General features: G+C 51.5%; 1 protein-coding gene across 1 annotated transcript in view; it reads left to right on the top strand.

The window, feature by feature from the left end:
* The first annotated feature begins 7,820 nt into the window (after positions 1–7,820).
* The window catches only part of SEMA4B (semaphorin 4B), a 25,320-nt gene continuing 15,550 nt past the window's right edge, over positions 7,821–17,590 (top strand). Inside the window, exon 1 of the mRNA XM_007470572.1 lies at positions 7,821–7,929. Within this exon, the coding sequence (XP_007470634.1) occupies positions 7,821–7,929 (109 nt within the window). The remainder of the gene's footprint in view (positions 7,930–17,590) is intronic.

The following is a 17,590-nucleotide window of genomic DNA, read 5'->3' on the forward strand; positions in this document are numbered from 1 at the left end:
AGACTTGATGCCTGCATCTTGCTGGCTGGGGGCACAGAGGAAGTGTTGCTTTTCTCGTCTCTTTCTTTGAATTTTATTTTATTTATTTTTTATACAGCAGGTTCTTATTAGTTATCTGTTTTATACATATTAGTGTATATATGTCAATCCCAATCTCCCAATTCATCCCACCACCACCACCCCCGCCACTTTCCCCCCTTGGTGTCCATACGTTTGTTCTCTACATCTGTGTCTCTATTTCTGCCCTGCAAACCGGTTCATCTGTACCATTTTTCTAGGTTCCATATATGTGCATTAATATATGATATTTGTTTTTCTCTTTCTGACTTACTCTGTATGACAGTCTTTAGATACATCCACGTCTCTACAAATGACCCAATTTCGTTCCATCTTATGGCTGAGTAATATTCCATTGTATATATGTACCACATCTTCTTTATCCGTTCATCTGTCGATGGGCGTTTAGGTTGCTTCCATGACCTGGCTATTGTAAATAGTGCTGCAATGAACATTGGGGTGCATGTGTCTTTTTGAATTATGGTTTTCTCTGGGTATATGCCCAGTAGTGGGATTGCTGGGTCATATGGTAATTCTATTTTTAGTTTTTTAGGGAACCTCCATACTGTTCTCCATAGTGGCTGCATCAATTTACATTCCCACCAACAGTGCAAGAGGGTTCCCTTTTCTCCACACCCTCTCCAGCATTTGTTGTTTGTAGATTTTCTGATGATGCCCATTCTAACTGGTGTGAGGTGATACCTCATTGTAGTTTTGATTTGCATTTCTCTAATAATTAGCGATGTTGAGCAGCTTTTCATGTGCTTCTTGGCCATCTGTATGTCTTCTTTGGAGAAATGTCTATTTAGGTCTTCTGCCTATTTTTTGATTGGGTTGTTTGTTTTTTTTGATATTGAGCTGCATGAGCTGTTTATATATTTTGGAGATTAATCCTTTGTCCGTTGATTTGTTTGCAAATATTTTCTCCCATTCTGAGGGTTGTCTTTTCATCTTATTTGTAGTTTCCTTTGCTTTGCAAAAGATTTTAAGTTTCATTAGGTCCCATTTGTTTATTTTTGTTTTTATTTCCATTACTCTAGGAGGTGAATCAAAAAAGATCTTGCTGTGATTTATGTCAAAGAGTGTTCTTCCTATGTTTTCCTCTTCCTATGTTTTCCTCTAGTCTTACATTTAGGTCTCTAATCCATTTTGAGTTTATTTTTGTGTATCGTGTTAGGGAGTGTTCTAATTTCATTCTTTTACATGTAGCTGTCAGTTTTCCCAGCACCACTTACTGAAGAGACTGTCTTTTCTCCATTGTATATCCTTGCCTCCTTTGTCATACATTAGTTGACCATAGGTGCATGGGTTTATCGCTGGGCTTTCTATCCTGTTCCATTGATCTATATTTCTGTTTTTGTGCCAGTACCATATTGTCTTAATTACTGTAGCTTTGTAATATAGTCTGAAGTCAGGGAGTCTGATTCCTCCTGCTCCATTTTTTTCCCTCAAGACTGCTTTGGCTATTTGGGGTCTTTTGTGTCTCCATACAAATTTTAAGATTTTTTGTTCTAGCTCCACAAAAAATGCCACTGGTAATTTGATATGGATTGCATTGAATCTGTAGACTGCTTTGGGTAGTATAGTCATTTTCACAATATTGATTCTTCTAATCCAAGAACATGGTATATCTCTCCATCTGTTTGTGTTATCTTTGATTTCTTTCATCAGTGTCTTATAGTTTTCTGAGTACAGGTCTTTTACCTCCTTAGGTAGGTTTATTCCTAGGTATTTTATTCTTTTTGTTGCAGTGGTGAATGGGATTGTTTCCTTAATTTCTCTTTCTGATCTTTCGTTGTTAGTGTATAGGAATGCAAGAGATTTCTGTGCATTAATTTTGTATCCTGCAACTTTACCAAATTCATTGATTAGCTCTAGTAGTTTTCTGGTGGCATCTTTAGGATTCTCTATGTATAGTATCATGTCATCTGCAAACGGTGACAGTTTTACTTCTTCTTTTCCAATTTGTATTCCTTTTATTTCTTTTTCTTCTCTGATTGCCATGGCTAGGACTTCCAAAACTATGTTGAATAATAGTGGTGAGAGTGGACATCCTTGTCTTGTTCCTGATCTTAGAGGTTTTAGTTTTTCACCATTGAGAACGATGTTGGCTGTGGATTTGTCATATATGGCCTTTATTATGTTGAGGTAGGTTCCCTCTATGCCTACTTTCTGGAGAGTTTTTATCATAAATGGGTGTTGAATTTTGTCAAAAGCTTTTTCTGCATCTATTGAGATGATCATATGGTTTTTATCTGCATCTTTTTATAGTCTTTCCAAGCCACCCCCTGAGCTCTTTATAAACACCAGCGTTCTGGCTGAGAAAGACTTGCCTACAGCCCAGAGTGGCACAGGGGAGCAGGAGACACAGTGTTGGCTTGGGAAGCACTCTTTAGTCCACGGGAAGTCAGCTCAAATGAGGTTTTTCTCTGTCCTCCTCCTGTTTTTTCCGCTCTGGGGAGAACAAATTAGCACACTGACGGAAGACAGTGGAGCCCACAAGGCCTGAGGCCACCATGCTGGGGGCATGGGATAGAGGGCTCATCTCTAGGCCAACAGTTGGGTCCCTCATTGTGTCTGCCCTGTGGAGATCCTACTTGAGTGCCATGCTAGGCAGTGGGGTTTCCAAAGACAAGACCCATTACTGTCCTCAAGGGGCCTGCCACCGAGTTGGCGTAAGACACACTTGAAGCATCTGAGCAGCCATGAGCAGGATATAATTAACCACCAAGCGAGTCTACATCAGCCCCTGCCTCATCTCCTCAGAGAGGAGCATAGCAGTCAGACAACCCATGTGCTGCCAAGACACTAGGGCAAACCAGGCTTGCTGTGACTTGAGAAGCTACCTGACATGGAGATTCAGGCACTCAACAAATTCTAATTGACCACATGCCACTATCAGGCCCTGTTCTAGGTAAGAACTGTAAGCAGAAGATAGAAGGAAATGCTATGGGTAGTACCTTGACTTCAATAAGATTTCTTGCAATTTTTTTATTTTTTGGCCGTGCTATGCAGCTTGTGGGATTTTGGTTCCCAGACCAGGGATTGAACCTTGGCCCTCAGCAGTGAGAGCATGGAGTCCTAACCACTGGACCACCAGGGAATTCCCTCGTATTATTATTATGGATAATATGAAGAAATGTGGGCTGAATCGTACAGTAAGGGGGATACATACCTAATTGTTCAACCTACAAAGGGTATTGATCAGTTTGAGCCCGGATGGAGGTTTCCAGTGTGCTCTGTTTTTGGCCCTGTCTCACTCAGTTCCCTCCCGCCCCACAAATTCACAAAACACTGATATAAAAACACCCATAACTTTCTATATTAACCAACTGTTAAAACTTTGCCACAGTAGCACTCACACTCTTTCTTTTTTTAAAAAAAAAATTTTTGTTTATTTATTTATTATTTTGGCTGCGTTGGGTCTTCGTTGCTGTGTGCGGGCTTTCTCTAGTTGCAGCGAGCGGGGTCTACTCTTCGTTGTGGTGCGTGGGCTTCTCATTGCAGTGGCTTCCCTTGTTGTGGAGCACGGGCTCTAGGCAGGCGGGCTTCAGGAGTTGCAACACACAGGCTCAGTAGCTGTGGCTTGTGGGCTCTAGAGCTCAGGTTCAGTAGTTGTGGCACACGGGCTTAGTTGCTCCGCGGCATGTGGGATCTTCCCGGACCAGGGCTTGAACCCATGTCCCGTGCATTGGCAGGGGGGTTCTTAACCACCGCACCACCAGGGAAGGCCCCACCCTCTTTCTTTCTAATACACACAAAGAACATGCTTGTTTTGGCTGAATCATTTGAAAGTACCTTGGAGACATCATGATACTTCACGTCTACAAACCTCAGCAGGCATCTCCAAAGAACAGTGACATTCTCCTAAGAACACAACACCATTATTGTAACCTAAGAAAATGAACAATAATGCCATAGTATCATCGAATACACAGTGCGTGTTAAAATTTTCCCAATTGCTCTATGGCTTTTTTTTTTCCTTCAGAATTCAAACAAGGTTCACATATTGCATTTGATTATCATGTCTTTTTAGTTTCCTAACCTAAAACAGTTCCCCTGTCCTTTTTGTCTTTTCATCAGTTTGACCTTTTTGAAGAGTCCAGGTTATTTGTCTTGTAGAATGCTGGATGTATCTGATTGTGTCCTCATTATTAGATCTGGGTTAGACACTTTTGCTACAATGATTGATAGGTTGTATATTTCTTATTGCCTCGTATCAGGAGGTAAATGATATCAGGTAGTCCTACTACCAGTGATATTACTTTTGACCACTTGATTAAGATGGTGTCCACTGGGGGAAAAAAAAAAGAAAAAGATGGTGGCCACCAGAGTTCTCCCTTAGAGAAACATTTTCCCACTGGTAATTAGTAAAAGTCATCTGTGGGACAGATTTTGAGACCTTGTTAATATAGTTTCCTAAAAATCTGCCACCCAAATGTTTAGCATCCATTTATTATCCTTGTTTGAATCTCGATTTTCTAAGTCTACGATTTCTTCTACATTTATCCAGCAGCACTTTTCTACAGAGAAAAGCTAGCCCTTCTCTTTCTCTGTCTGTGCTTCGCCGAGTTTTACTGTGGACTAATGGATTGTTTTATTTTGATGCATTAGAATCCATTACTTCCTTATGCTTTCTGTTGCTCAAATTGTCCCCAGTTTGGTCATCCAGCTGGCCCTATATCCTTTTGACATGACCCCACTAGTCTTTAGTCACTTCCTTGTTTCCCGGCCGAAAACAACATCCCAGGCTCACCTTGTACTTTCCCTTTCATTTCTCCAGGGAGTCCTGGAACCTTTTATTAGAGAGTAATATTTAGAAACCAAGAAGTGGGTGCTAGGTCTGCTCACCTAATATTTTTATCAGTGATTTTAATACAAGGTCAAGAATGCTTGTCAGATTTATAGATGACTCAAAACTGGGAGAGGAAGCCTAATGTATAATAGAATCAATATTCAGAATGACCTCACTAGGATGAAATCTGGGCCAGAACCAATAGATTTAAAGGAGATCAATACAAAGTCTTGTGCTTAGGTTGAAAAAGTTAATTGCATAATTTCCGGTTTGGGGGAATCCTAGACCAAAATCGATATCAAAAAGTAGCTCTGGTTGTTTGTTGACATGTACCAGCAGTATTCCATGACTCTCAGGCTGCATTCATTCATTCATTTGTTCAGCCAATACTTACTGAGGGCCTACCATATGCCAGGCACTGTTCTAGAGGCTAGGGATATGTTAGTTCCCTTCTCAGTCAACATTCTTGGGGGTGAGAAGGTGGGTAGGGAATTCAGACAATAAAGAAAAACCACAACAAATAGGCAAATCATATAGTGTTTTAGATGATGAGTGCTTTGAAGAAACATCTCAGGGCAAGGGGAATATTAGGGGAAGTTCTGATTCTTCAAGAAGGTCATCTTTGAGGAAAGATTTGCCAGAAACAAGGGACTCAGTCACTTTCTGGGAAGAGTGCTCCAGGCAGAGAGAGTAGCCAGGGCAAAGGTCCTAATACAAGAGTGTTCACAAGTGTGCCTGGGGTAGAGTGAATGGGGGAAGAGCAGTGGGTGATGCAATGGTGGTAGGGGTGAGGTAGCCTAGTGCCTTGCAGAGCACTGTAAGGAACCACTGGAGGGTTTTGAGCAGAGGAGTGCCATGACTTGACTTTGGTTTTGAAAAACTCCCTCTGGCTGCAGAGTTGAGAAAAGATTGTAAGGGGCGCAAGGGTGGAAGAAGGGAGACTGGTTAGGTGGCCCTTGCAGCACCCAGGAGAGGGCAGTAACTGGGCCCCCAGGAGGTGGTAAGTGATCAGACTGTAGATTTGCTAGTGGACTGGATGTGAGGAGCAAGTGAGAAGAAAGGAATTAAGGTTTTTAACCTGAGCAATTTAAAGATGGACTTGCCATTAAATGAGATGGGAAAGGCTCACACAGATGGAGCATGTTTTGGGGAGGGAGAAGGGAGAGATCAGGAACTTGGTTTGAGACCATGTTGAATTTAAGATACCTGTCAGAAAAGAGAGCCTGGTAGAAATGTTGAGGCCAGTTGGAGTTTAGGACAGAGGTCCTAGCTACAGACAGAAACATGGACATCACTGGCTAAAGATGGATTGACACCATTAATAGCGGCAAAGTGTCCCAGGCCTGGGCAATGCTGGAACTACAAGTAGCTGGTGCTGCCCACGTCCCATGTGGAATTCTGTGTCCAGGGCTGGGAGCCCCTGTAAAAGGGGTACTGCTGGCCTGGACCATAGCCATAGAAGGGTATTGGGATGGTGGAGGTACAGAAATCATGCAAGCTTGTTGTGCATGAGGAGACCTGGGACCACGTGAGCACTGTGCCCACCCCCTGAGGGCCACCCTGTGGGAGGTCCTGGGAATAGGGTGAGAGCAAAAGGTGCCAGCTCTGAGAAGGCTAATTTTGGCTGGGGGTGAAGAGCCATTGCGGCTAATTCCTGGAGGAACTGTCCCCACTGCCATGGAAATGACTGGCAGAGGTTTTCAAAGTCCTTTTGACTGGAACTACAGGAAGAATTACATTTTACTGTGATCCTGTGCACACTTAGGAAAAGTTGAAACAAGTTTCCTAAAGCTTACTTATCGATAATTTCTATGGTCATTGCACTTTGGTATCTTCCATTCTATTTCTTTTTTAATGCTGATAGGGATCCAGTAAATTGACTTCAGGATCCACTAAGGGATCCAGTCTGTAGTTTGAAACCCCTGGTCTCAGCACAACTGAACTCCACCCCTGGGTATTCACACTGCAGGAGGATTGAGGGTGGGTGCCTCTGGAATTGCAGCCTTAGGGAGTACTTTCCCCTGCCAGGCTACGTGCAGGTTGTGGAGAAGGTCCACCTCCTTGGCAGTACATTAAGTCCTATTATCCCACTTAAGCTAATCTTGCCCGGATCCCCCCATCCGAGGTTTGGCTTCGTGCGGACAGAATTCCAAGCGTGGATGACCCCGCAGGGTACCTAGATTAAGTGTTAAGCCTGTAGTGAACACTCAAGACCTAAGGTGGAATGATCCGTGCAGAAATTAGGTGCAGAAGCAACTAGCCCCGGAGTCTGTACCAGCTCGGCGGAGTTCATTTGCTTACGGACAGTGGGTGCCAGGAGCATTGCGGGGGGACGGGGGGGCGGCAGGGATAAAGGGAGAAGACACGGGGGCGCAGTGTAGAGACCCAAACGTTTTCCCAAACGAACGCGCGGAGGGTCCTAGAGGAGCCGGAAGGGGCCGGGGCGGCTGTGGGAGGGTCTGAGAGGTGGGGGCGGGGAACTAGGGGTCTGCTTTCCTCCGCGCCCCAGCGCTCCCGCGACTCGGCTGGTACTGGTCCCCGGGCTTGGCCCCCTCCGGACGCGCACCAAGCTAGGTGCACCCAGCTGGCACCACTTGAGCCTCCAGCGCCCAGGAAGGAGGAAGGGGGAAGGGGTGGGTCGGGCACGAGCTGAGCAGGGAGAGGCTGGACTAACCGCCCAACTTCCTCCTTCAGCCCCTCCCTCCCGCACTCGCGGGCGAGCTTCGACCGAACGGAGCTGGTGGAAGACCGCGGTGCGGCTGGGGGCGGACGGGCCAGGGTTCGCAGCACCCCACGTGACCCCATTTCCCACCCGGTTCCAGCCCCCAAGTCCGGAGGTGGGGGCCCGGCGACCGACTCCCGGGCCGGACTTCGCGGTGGGGCCGCCGCCCGCGAGTCCTATAGAGCCACCTGAGCCGGAGACCAGAGGACGCAGTCGCTCCTCGCTGTCCTAGTCCCGCGCGCCGCGATGGGCCGGGGGAGCCGGCCGCCGCCGCCTCTGCTGCTGCTGATGCTACTGCTCCTGCTACCGCCGTCTCCGATTCGGGCGCTTGCCCCTCGGATCAGCCTGCCTCTGGGTGAGTGCTGGGGCGACCCCGCGGGGGACGCGGGCTGGGGGCTGGGGGAGGGGAGGCGGCCGGAGAGGTGCCTCGCGCGGAGGTTGTGGTGACAAAGGAGGGAGGGAGGGAGGGAGGGGATCTGTCGGAGGCTTGGGGTCCATTAGGACCCCTCCTCCTTTCAGAACGCTCCTGGGAAGGAGGGAGAGGAGAGGGGAGCTGTGGGGCCGCGGGCCCCTTTCTTCCATTCTTTTTAATGGGCAGGGAGGGGATCTCTCGCCCGCTCTGTCGCCCCTGCTCGCCCCCTGGTAGGGCGCCCTTTCGGCGGTGGCGCCCCCCCTCGTTCCCCACCCCCGGTGTTGGCTGCCCGCTGGTCCGCCTGCCCATCTGCTTGTCTTTGATGCTGACCAGAGCCAGCCGCGGAGCCCCCACCCCCGCCGCCGAGGGCGGCGCGGGGTGGAGGGAGCCTTGGTTGCCGTCCCATAAACACTGGGGTCTGGTATTACAGCAAGTCGCAGCAGGACTCAGGAACCGCGGCGGGGCGGGTGCCCCATTCTCCCTCCGCCTCTTTATCCTGGTGGGCCAGCGCAGCCCGCCCCCACCGCCCAGGCTTGGTGGGATCCCCCCAGGGCCTGAGAGCGACCATACTAGGGATGGGGGCAGCTCTGGGCTCCGAGGCTTCCTGGCCCTGGGAAAGACTGCTTCTCAGTCACCCTGGAGTACCATCCTCACTGGCCACATCCCTCGCCTGGTGCTCACGTCTGCTTCTCTGGCCCCCTCCCTTCCAGCCCTGCACTCTCCCCTCTCCTTACCAACCCCCCCCCCCCCCTTCCTCTCACGTCTGCTTCTCTGGCCCCCTCCCTTCCAGCCCTGCCCTCTCCCCTCTCCTTTCCAACCCCCCCCCCCACTTTCATCTGGTTGCTTTTCCAAGTCTTTGAAATCAGAGGGACCTGGATTCCAGTCCCATTTCTGCTACTGGGCAAGTGAGTCCCTTTTCCCTGTGCCCCAGTTTCCTCATCTGTAAAATGGGCACTGTCATAGGTATTTTGCAAGGCTATCTTAGAGATTTCATGAAACCAGGTGTATTACTAGGCAACATATATAGATGCCCAATAATGTTTCTCCAAGCCCTTTAACTTGTTGGTTGTCACACTGAATGAATTAGAATAAAGGATGTATAAATTAGTGTTTACAAACTAAAATTGTACCAGCCTTCCTTCTCTTTACAGCATCCCACTTCTAAAAGCATTTCATTTACAAAAGGAAGGAGTAGCAGAATCAGTACTTAAATTAAGTCAGGGCCACTAGGGAAAACCCTACCTGAAACATTGCAGGCTAATACTGAGAAGATGGCCTGAGTTCAAATCCTGCCTCAGCCACTAGGTAACCCTGTGACCTTGAGCAAGCTACTTAACCTCTCTGGGCCTTGATTTCATCTGTAAAATAGGGATAATGATGGCACCCACCTCAAAGTTGTGAAGGTTAAATCATTTTCTGTTTGAAAAGTGCTTAGGGCAGGGCTTGATATGTAGAATCCACTTAATAACTGTTAACTATCATCATTGCTACGTGTTAAGCACAGGCTTCATTCTGGCATATCTGCCCAGAGCTGGGGTTTGTTAGTTTGACCACAGCCCCTTGGGTGCTCCAGCTGGGTAAGTGAAGATAACAGGTGTATCCGGACCCAGGCCTGCTGCCTCGCTACTCTTTCTGTTGTGGCCACCACTCTCTTTGCCCTTAGACCCTCTCAGCTCTGCAAGAAGCAAGGTGAGGGGGGACAAAGGCTCTGATGGACTCCACTTCTGGCCCTGGGAAAGCTGGACTGGCTCACGGGGCCATGTCAACTGTAGCAGGTATTGTGTCCAACTCTGAAGCTGGCTGGGGACCACTCATAGTATGAATGAAAGACAGAAGGGGGAGCTGTGAGGAGGAACTGAGAGGACCTGCTTCCTGAGAGCAGCTAGAACACTTGGTCATTACTACCCGCTGCCCTGAAACCTGGCCCACTTCCACGTATTCAGCACCATGGCCTGGCCGTCGTACAGGCTACTGTCACACACTAGCACCCCTTGCACAGGTCAGGTGGTGCTATGTTCTGGATGTCTGTGTACCCCCAAAATTCATATGTTAAAATCCTAACCCCCCCAAAAGACTAAGACACTCAGGCTCACCTGTGAGAACCCACAGATGCACACATTTTGTTTATGGCACAGAAGTGCCCAGTTGAGGGGTGGAGGGCCTGAAATGCAGTTTATACTCTGCTTTCCAAGCTGTGTAGCCTAGAGAAAAAGACTTTCCGCTCTCTTCTTGAGGCTGGGACTACCCAAAGGGGACCTCTTTTTCTAGTTCCACCAAAGCCCTGGCATCGTTTAGCAGCACCCCAGCCCCTGAACTCGAGAGCATGTATCCACACTTTGCTGAGCTGCACTGCGCTGCACCCAGAGTACTCGCCTCCCTGGCCTCCCTCCAGGACCTTGATCCCTGCTGCCCCCCTCCCATCTACATGCAGGTCCTCCCAGCCGGCTGGGAGCCCCAGAGGGGGATCCCCGGTGACTGAGCAGGCACACCCTCCGAGCATGGCCTGAGGCGGTTTCCTGCCTCATCCCTGGGGGCTCATTAGATGTTCCTGGCAGTGTGCCCATACCGGGCAAGCCCATGGTGACCATGGGATGCTGGGCTTGAAGCCCCAGGCCTCTCCCTCACAGAACAGGGAGAGAGGCATGGAACAGAGAACACACCCCGCTTCCTGCCACCTGCCCTCCTGTACTGAATTCCCACCCAGGCTCTCCAGGGGCCCGGATGCCTAGGGAGAATGGCCTGTGTCTGTGGTTTAAAACAAAATCCTTGGAAGTAGAGCATCCAGTTTGCATATGAGGTCCTTCGTATGGAACCCTCATTACTGTTGATCAGCAGCAGATTCCTGGGGCCATAAGGAGGGGGTGCCCCACTTGTGGTCTCACCCAGTGGACAGGAGTGTGAGGAGGACTGGGGGCTCCAGGGTCAGCTAGGCAAGCAGTGGCCTTAAGAGGAGGTTTCTTGTCTCTGTGAAAGGGACGCTTCAAGAAGCGTGTGGAATTGGTTCTGTTGCATCGGAGACTGTGCAGTCAGGACAGAGGCCTTGCAGTGGTCAGGAGCAGGAGAGATGCGGGGTGGAAGCAGTGGGCCCCGGCATGCCGTGCCTTCCAGCCTGGTCGTGCGGGCGGAAACCAGACAGCTTGCTGCTGTGCTCATGAAAGTCATGTCGGATTCCCTTATTTGGGCAATTAAAAGGAGTTACTAATTACCCCCTGCCCCAGAAGTGCCTGGCTGGAAGACTCTGGACACAGTGTTTCCAAACTAGACTGGATATAAATCCCTGGGCCTGCAAACCGCAGTCAACAAAACCCCATTGAGCAGAGAGAACAGAGCATTGGCCTGAATCAGCTGCTTGTCCTCTGACCTGGAGCAGGCACCCAGGGTCATGGCTGCCCTGAGAAGCCCCATGCAAGCCACTTTCGAAGTCTTTTCCTGGCTGGTTACTGGCCTCCCTCCTTGATGTGGCCTCAGCTTGACACGAGCATTTGTCTTCAGCTCTGTCCTGTGGGCTGGCATCTTCATGGCCCTTCAGCGCAGAGCTGTAACCGTGGTGCTAACAGACGGCTCACCGCACAACCTGGGGCAAGTGCCCACCTCCTCCAAGCCCATTTTCACATTGGGAGTAATAGCAGGATCCATCTCTCAGGGTCCTGAGAGGATTACATGAAATAATGTGTGTAAAGTGTTTGGCCTGGTGCCTGGCACGTGCTACGTCCCCAGTAAAAGGTAGTGGCTACTCTTCTTTGTGGTGGAAATTCCCTGCCCGCCTTGCTGGGTGAGGTTATTTGCATCAATTGGGTAGATACTGGTGAGCGCTGGCTGTATACAGGCCCTCTGCTAGGTGCTAAGACCTTCCGGCCAGGGAATGAAGTGGTGCAGACCCTAACCCGGGGTAGGAGACCAAGCAAGTCGCCCGAGGGCTGACTGGAGGCCGTCGTCAGGGGTCCTGCTTAATTTAGTCCACTTTTCAGGTGCTCCTGGTTCAGCTCTTTCAAAGTCCTCCTCTGCCCCAGAAGCTCCTCTGCCTGGGGCTGGACCGCACCTCTGCCTCCTCCGTGTCCCTGGTTGCCTCCACTCTGCCCTCTGCATAACCCACATGTAGCTGGGTGTTGAAATGCCTGTGTGCCAGCCCAGCAAAGCTCTGAGCTTGCACAACTTTTGGGGCACAGCTGGATACACCTGCACGTTCCTCTCCTAGACAGGGGAGACAGAGAGGATGGCACGGGGCCTAGAGAAAAAGCTGGACTCAGGTCATGTCCGTCACGCCTTCCTTTGTCCCCTTAGGGCCTGTGGCCCCACTCCCCCATCCCTGGGTGCTCAGGATCGGAGGCCTCTGATGTGGTCCTCCGTGTGGGTCAAAGGGGAAGAGGAGTGAGAGTATGTGAGACTCTCATGGTCTGGGGTGGCCTGACCTCAGGAGCTCCTGCTGCTGCTTTTTCCTAGCCAGCACCCCCGCCCCTCCCCCGCCTCTCCTCTTCCTCACATTCTGACCTCCCTGTCCTGGCAGTGCTCCCCCGAGTCCAGGATGGAAAGTAGAGCCCTGTGCGGTCCCCCTGGTCACTCTTCAGCCACCCACCACTCCTGTGTGACCGTCTCCACTACGGGGCAGGAACCAGCCCTTAGGTGGCACAGCTGGCGTCCTTATGTTTGTGTTCCACCATCCAGCACCTAGAAGAAGGTAGAAGGTAAGGTAGCAGGTATAGGGCTACTGTGGGCCCCAGGCTTTTAGTACATTATTTCCACTTACATGGTAGATGGAATTATCCCCATTTTACAGTTAAGATAGCTGAGGTTCAGAGAAGTATCTTGTCCACGTCACACAGTTCTGCCTTGCAAGCCTGAGACCTGACCTGTTCTCCGTGGGACTTATTTGGTCTGCACTCATGGGTCCATCTGAGAAGCCCATCCTGACAGCTTAGTGGAGTTCAGAGAGGTGGGGGGCCTGTGGTGAGGGGGTTTCAGTGGGGATAATAGACAGTAGACAGAAACCTCTCATTTTATCTTCAATTCTTTTTTAAATTTTATTTATTTATTTATTTTTGGCTGTGTTGGGTCTTCATTGCTTTGCGCAGGCTTTCTCTAGTTGTAGTGAGCGGGCACTACTCTTTCGTTGTGGTGCGCGGGTTTCTCATTGCGGTGGCTTCTCGTTGCAGAGCATGGGCTCTAGGGGCGCAGGCTTCAGTAGTTGTGGCACGTGGGCTTAGCAGTTGTGGCTCATGGGCTTAGTTGCTCTGCGGCATGTGGGATCTTCCAGGACCAGGGCTCGAACCCGTGTCCCCTGCATTGGCAGGTGGGTTCCCAACCACTGCGCCACCAGGGAAGCCCCGTATCTTTAATTCTAAAGAGGGGCCAAGTGAACTGACCTGCTGCCTCTCTCTTGGCCTCCCCTTGCCCATCCTCTGAGAGAGGTGTTAACTGGAAGATGAAGAAAACCACCTGGGAAGGAGCACCCAATGTGTGCTGGGTGCTGGCCTGGGGTATGGAGGTGCTATTGTTTCATCTCATACAGATGAGGGACCCGAGGCTCTGAGAAGAGAACTCATATTGTCAGGGCCGTGCAGCTAGAAGTTTCGGGGCAAAGCCTTAGACCACAAGCTCTCTGCCTCAAGAATCATATTCTTTCCATGGGAACATCTGGCTCCTGCTTCACCTGTGAAATGTACAAAAGCAGTGAAATGAGCCAGCTCAGCCCTTGAATAATTGATAGGTTATGTATTTCCATCTGGTAAAGAAATCTATTGAGGTCACTCCTTGGATGGGACAAGGGATCCAGCTAAGGCCCTGATGGCACAGCCATGGTCGGAAATAGGGCAGACCCGGCAGACTTGGCCAGGAGCGCGGTGCACCAGAGACTGGGGCAAACGTCTCAGACAGACGTTTGCAAACGGGGGAGCAACAGGCCAGAGCCAGCATGGAGATGTATTTTGTTTGGCATCCAAGTGTTTTAGAAAAATTTTAATTAGTCACCAGTATTTAAAACTCAGGAAATTTTCTATAAAAATCCAGGTTTCCAGTTCTTCTGAAGACCTGATGAGGCTTAGCCCTTATTCCATTGAGTAGCAATGGTCTGGGAGGAAGCAGCAGCTACCCCTTCAGAGGGGCTCCTGCCTGTAGGAGGCTCCACCACCACCTGCCCTTGTCCCCTTCCCTGTACAAGTGGGCTTCTGAGGTGGCCAGGGGCTGGGGGTTTACTCAGAGCAAGGATGAGGAGTGGGGGGCGGGGGGGCGCGGCATGGGTAGGACCAATCCTAATTGTTGGTGGCCCCCTAACCCTGGAAGCTTGGCATTTCCACATGCTGTGTTAATTTGGTCTTCCCAGCAGCCCTGCGAGGGCTCCCTCCCAGAAACAGCAGGTATCTTGTTTAACTGGTCAGTGATAATACTCAGGACTCACACACAGACCTTGTGACTCTCCTTTCCGGTCCCTGTGGCCTCTCCCGTCTCCCTGCAGCACTTTCAGCTGTCACACTTCCATCTAGACCCTGGGATTCCAGGACTGAGCTCTGGGGAGGGGACAGGGCAGGGGCCATGCTTCTCAGACGCACTCTCGCGATCGTGAGGCTTCAGGACGTCTGGACTGCCCCCTTTGAATCCGGTGTCAGTCCCTGGACCAGAGCACCCTGAATTGGGACTTGGGACACTCTTAGTCATTCATTCAATCAACAAATGTTTATTGAACAACTCCTTGGAACTCCCCTGGCCAGATGATACAAATATGGGCTACAAATAATAAGACAGTTTTGGTCCTCAAGGATCAAAGCTTGGTGAGGGAGACAGGCATCTGAGGCCCATCATTGTCAAATAATGTGGCCAGTGCACTGCGAGAGGTGTGAGCAGGAAATGATGGGTGCACAGGGAAGGGGCCCTCGCCCAGCCGGGGATTCAGGAAGGCCTCCTGGAGGAGGTGATACCGAGCTGAGTCTCAAAGGATGAGTAGGAGTTAGTCAAAAGGAAGAGCATTGGGCTTCCCTGGTGGCGCAGTGGTTGAGAGTCCACCTGCCGATGCAGGGGACACGGGTTTGTGCCCCGGTCCAGGAAGATCCCACATGCCGCAGAGCGGCTGGGCCCGTGAGCCATGGCCGGTGCGCCTGCGCGTCCGGAGCCTGTGCTCCGCAAGGGGAGAGGCCACAGCAGTGAGAGGCCTGCGTACCGCAAATAAATAAAAAATAAAATAAATAAAAATTTTTTAAAAAAGGAAGAGCATTCTGGGCAGGGAGACTGCCTGGGCAAAGACTGGCGAGGAGAAATAGGACCTTGAGTCGAAGTTCACTCCTTTGAAATGGGAGGGGGATGTGGCAAGGGCTGGCGAGTTAGGGGCTGGGACATAGGGACACGGGACCGTGACAGTCCCCAGAGAGCCCTCTGACCTCAGTGTAGCACCTGGGCTGGGGGCAGGGGCCAGATGGGAGGCTGCTGCAGTGGCTCGGGTGAGAGAGGGCAGTGGCCCGGTTCAGGCCCCAGGTAGCGGGGATGGTGAGGGGAATAGATTTGGACAGTATTGAGGAGGGAGTCTTGGCAGGTTTTGAGCATGGATTAGACGTCCACGGTGAGGGAGAGGAAGATAGAAAGTGTGACTCACAGGTTACCAGCCCGCTGAGCTGTGCCACCCAAAGACTCAAGATCCCAAGCCGAGGAGTGGTCTGGAAGGGGGCAGTGGAGGAGGTGCCCATGGAGGGTCTCCTGCATAGTGGGGTCTGGTGTACTGGAGGACGACCTGCATACTGGAGGATGAAGAGATTTGGGAGTTGCCAGCATCCAGGACATTGAAGCGATGGGCATGGATGTGTGGCCCAAGGGCCAAGGGCCGACCCCAGTGAACAAGAACATTCAAGAGCGAGGCCTGGAGAGGCTGAAGGTGATTAATAATTCAGACTCTGGAGCTGGTGACCCAGGTTCAAATCCCAGCTCCCCTGCTCTTCCTAACTGGGTAACTGAAGGCAAGTCATTTCACGTGTGCCTCGGTTCTCTCGCCCGAAAAAAGCAGATGGTAATTCCTACCTGACAACCAGGCCAGAAGTACGTGCACCAGCCCATTTAAAGTGCTGAGTAAGTGCTACAGAGCATCAGCTCCCGGAGGGATGGAGGCCCGGGGGGAGTGTGAAGGAGACGTCAGGCGACCCTTGAGACCAGTGTGGCAGACCCCCAGAGGAGAGGGGACCCCCGCCAGGCCGTGCCCCTCGGCATCTGGGGTTTGGCAGCGAGGCAATGCCCAGGCCCTGGCGAGTATGGGCCTGGTTCAGGCCTGACCCCCAGGCAGGGAGTGAGTGGGAGGTAAGGGACGGAGATGGCGCTGGTGGCTCTCCTCAGCAGTTTGGCTGAGAAGGGAGGAGGGAGGCACACACATTTCTAGGATAGGTATCGAGGGAAAATAAAATTCTGAGAGGCGGAGGTTGATGACACAGGATTCAGTTTCTGAGGAGATGGAGGATGGGAAGTTGAGGTTGTTTATGCCCGATGGCCCCAGTTTCCTTAGAAAAGGGGGGCCTCTGAGAGGAGGAAGATGGGGGTAGAGGCTTCAGGAGAGAGGGGATGGCCAGCCCCAGGGCAGAGGGCCAGAGGAGCTGACCTTGGTCCTTGGTGGTCGGGTGGGGGGGTCAGGCTTCCAAGGTGATGGCGGCTCATGACAGGTCCTGGGTTAAGACTGTTGTCCAGATGGACACAAGGGGAGTGTCTGTGAGGGGTGGGGGCCACCTGGTGATTCTGGCAGGAGCACTTGGCCAGCTCACCTGGGGTGGTAGCAGCAGCCAGCTGGGAAGCGGGCTTTCCCGAGCGTGCATGCCCCAGGAACACAGGATGTTTCTAGGCTGGGTTCCCTTGATTTCTTGCCTCTTTCTTGGTTACCTCAGTCCGCGGGGAGCACTTGTGGCACACAGTCCCCTTCCCCCATCAAGAGTGACCCTTGCCTGGCTGCGGTCTCTACCCTGGCATTGGCCTGTTGACAGCAGTTTGGCGTGCCGCTTCCAGCCCGTCTGGCCGCCCTGCCCCAACACTGGGCGGTGGGGAAGGAGGACGCGCAAACAGGTCGGTGGCATCCAGGTGGATGGCTGCCTTGCCCTAGTTTGCTGCTGAGTCAGCGCTCCTGTCCTGGAGGTGATGCTTCTGCTGGCACAAGTGGGTCCAAGGGTCCTGTGTGACTCCCTGGGGAAGAGGTGCTCCAACAGAGCCTTGGGAGGCTCTCAGGGATTTGTCCAGGGCCCAGACCCCTCTCTGGGGACCTTGTGATTCAAGCCGAGGGGCAGCCAGCTGCCCACCATGCCCCACCCCCGTTCCCGCTGGGGGCACCTTCCAGGCCCTGACTCCAAAGGGAAGCTGGTGTCTTCTGGCCTAGTCCTGCTGGGGCCTGTGGGCGGCGGGCTGTTAAGGCCAGGTCAGCGTCAGCTGTGGTGCCCCTGGAGCCACAGTGGAGGGAAAGGTGGGGCGGGGCTCTGAGTCACAGCCCTGCTGCAGCGCCTGGTTGGCAGGGTGGGGACTGCCCGGGGTGGGGATGGTGCTGAGCCCTGTTCCCATCTCACCCCAGAGAGCTCCAAGCTTCCGGCTGAGTCACAGGCCAGGGGAGAAACTCTAGATGAGGCTGGGGGCTGAGTTGTTCCCGCATCACTTCCTGGTG

The sequence above is a fragment of the Lipotes vexillifer genome, unplaced genomic scaffold (genome assembly GCF_000442215.2).
Source record: "Lipotes vexillifer unplaced genomic scaffold, Lipotes_vexillifer_v1.1 scaffold412, whole genome shotgun sequence".
NCBI classification, from domain to species: domain Eukaryota; kingdom Metazoa; phylum Chordata; class Mammalia; order Artiodactyla; family Lipotidae; genus Lipotes; species Lipotes vexillifer.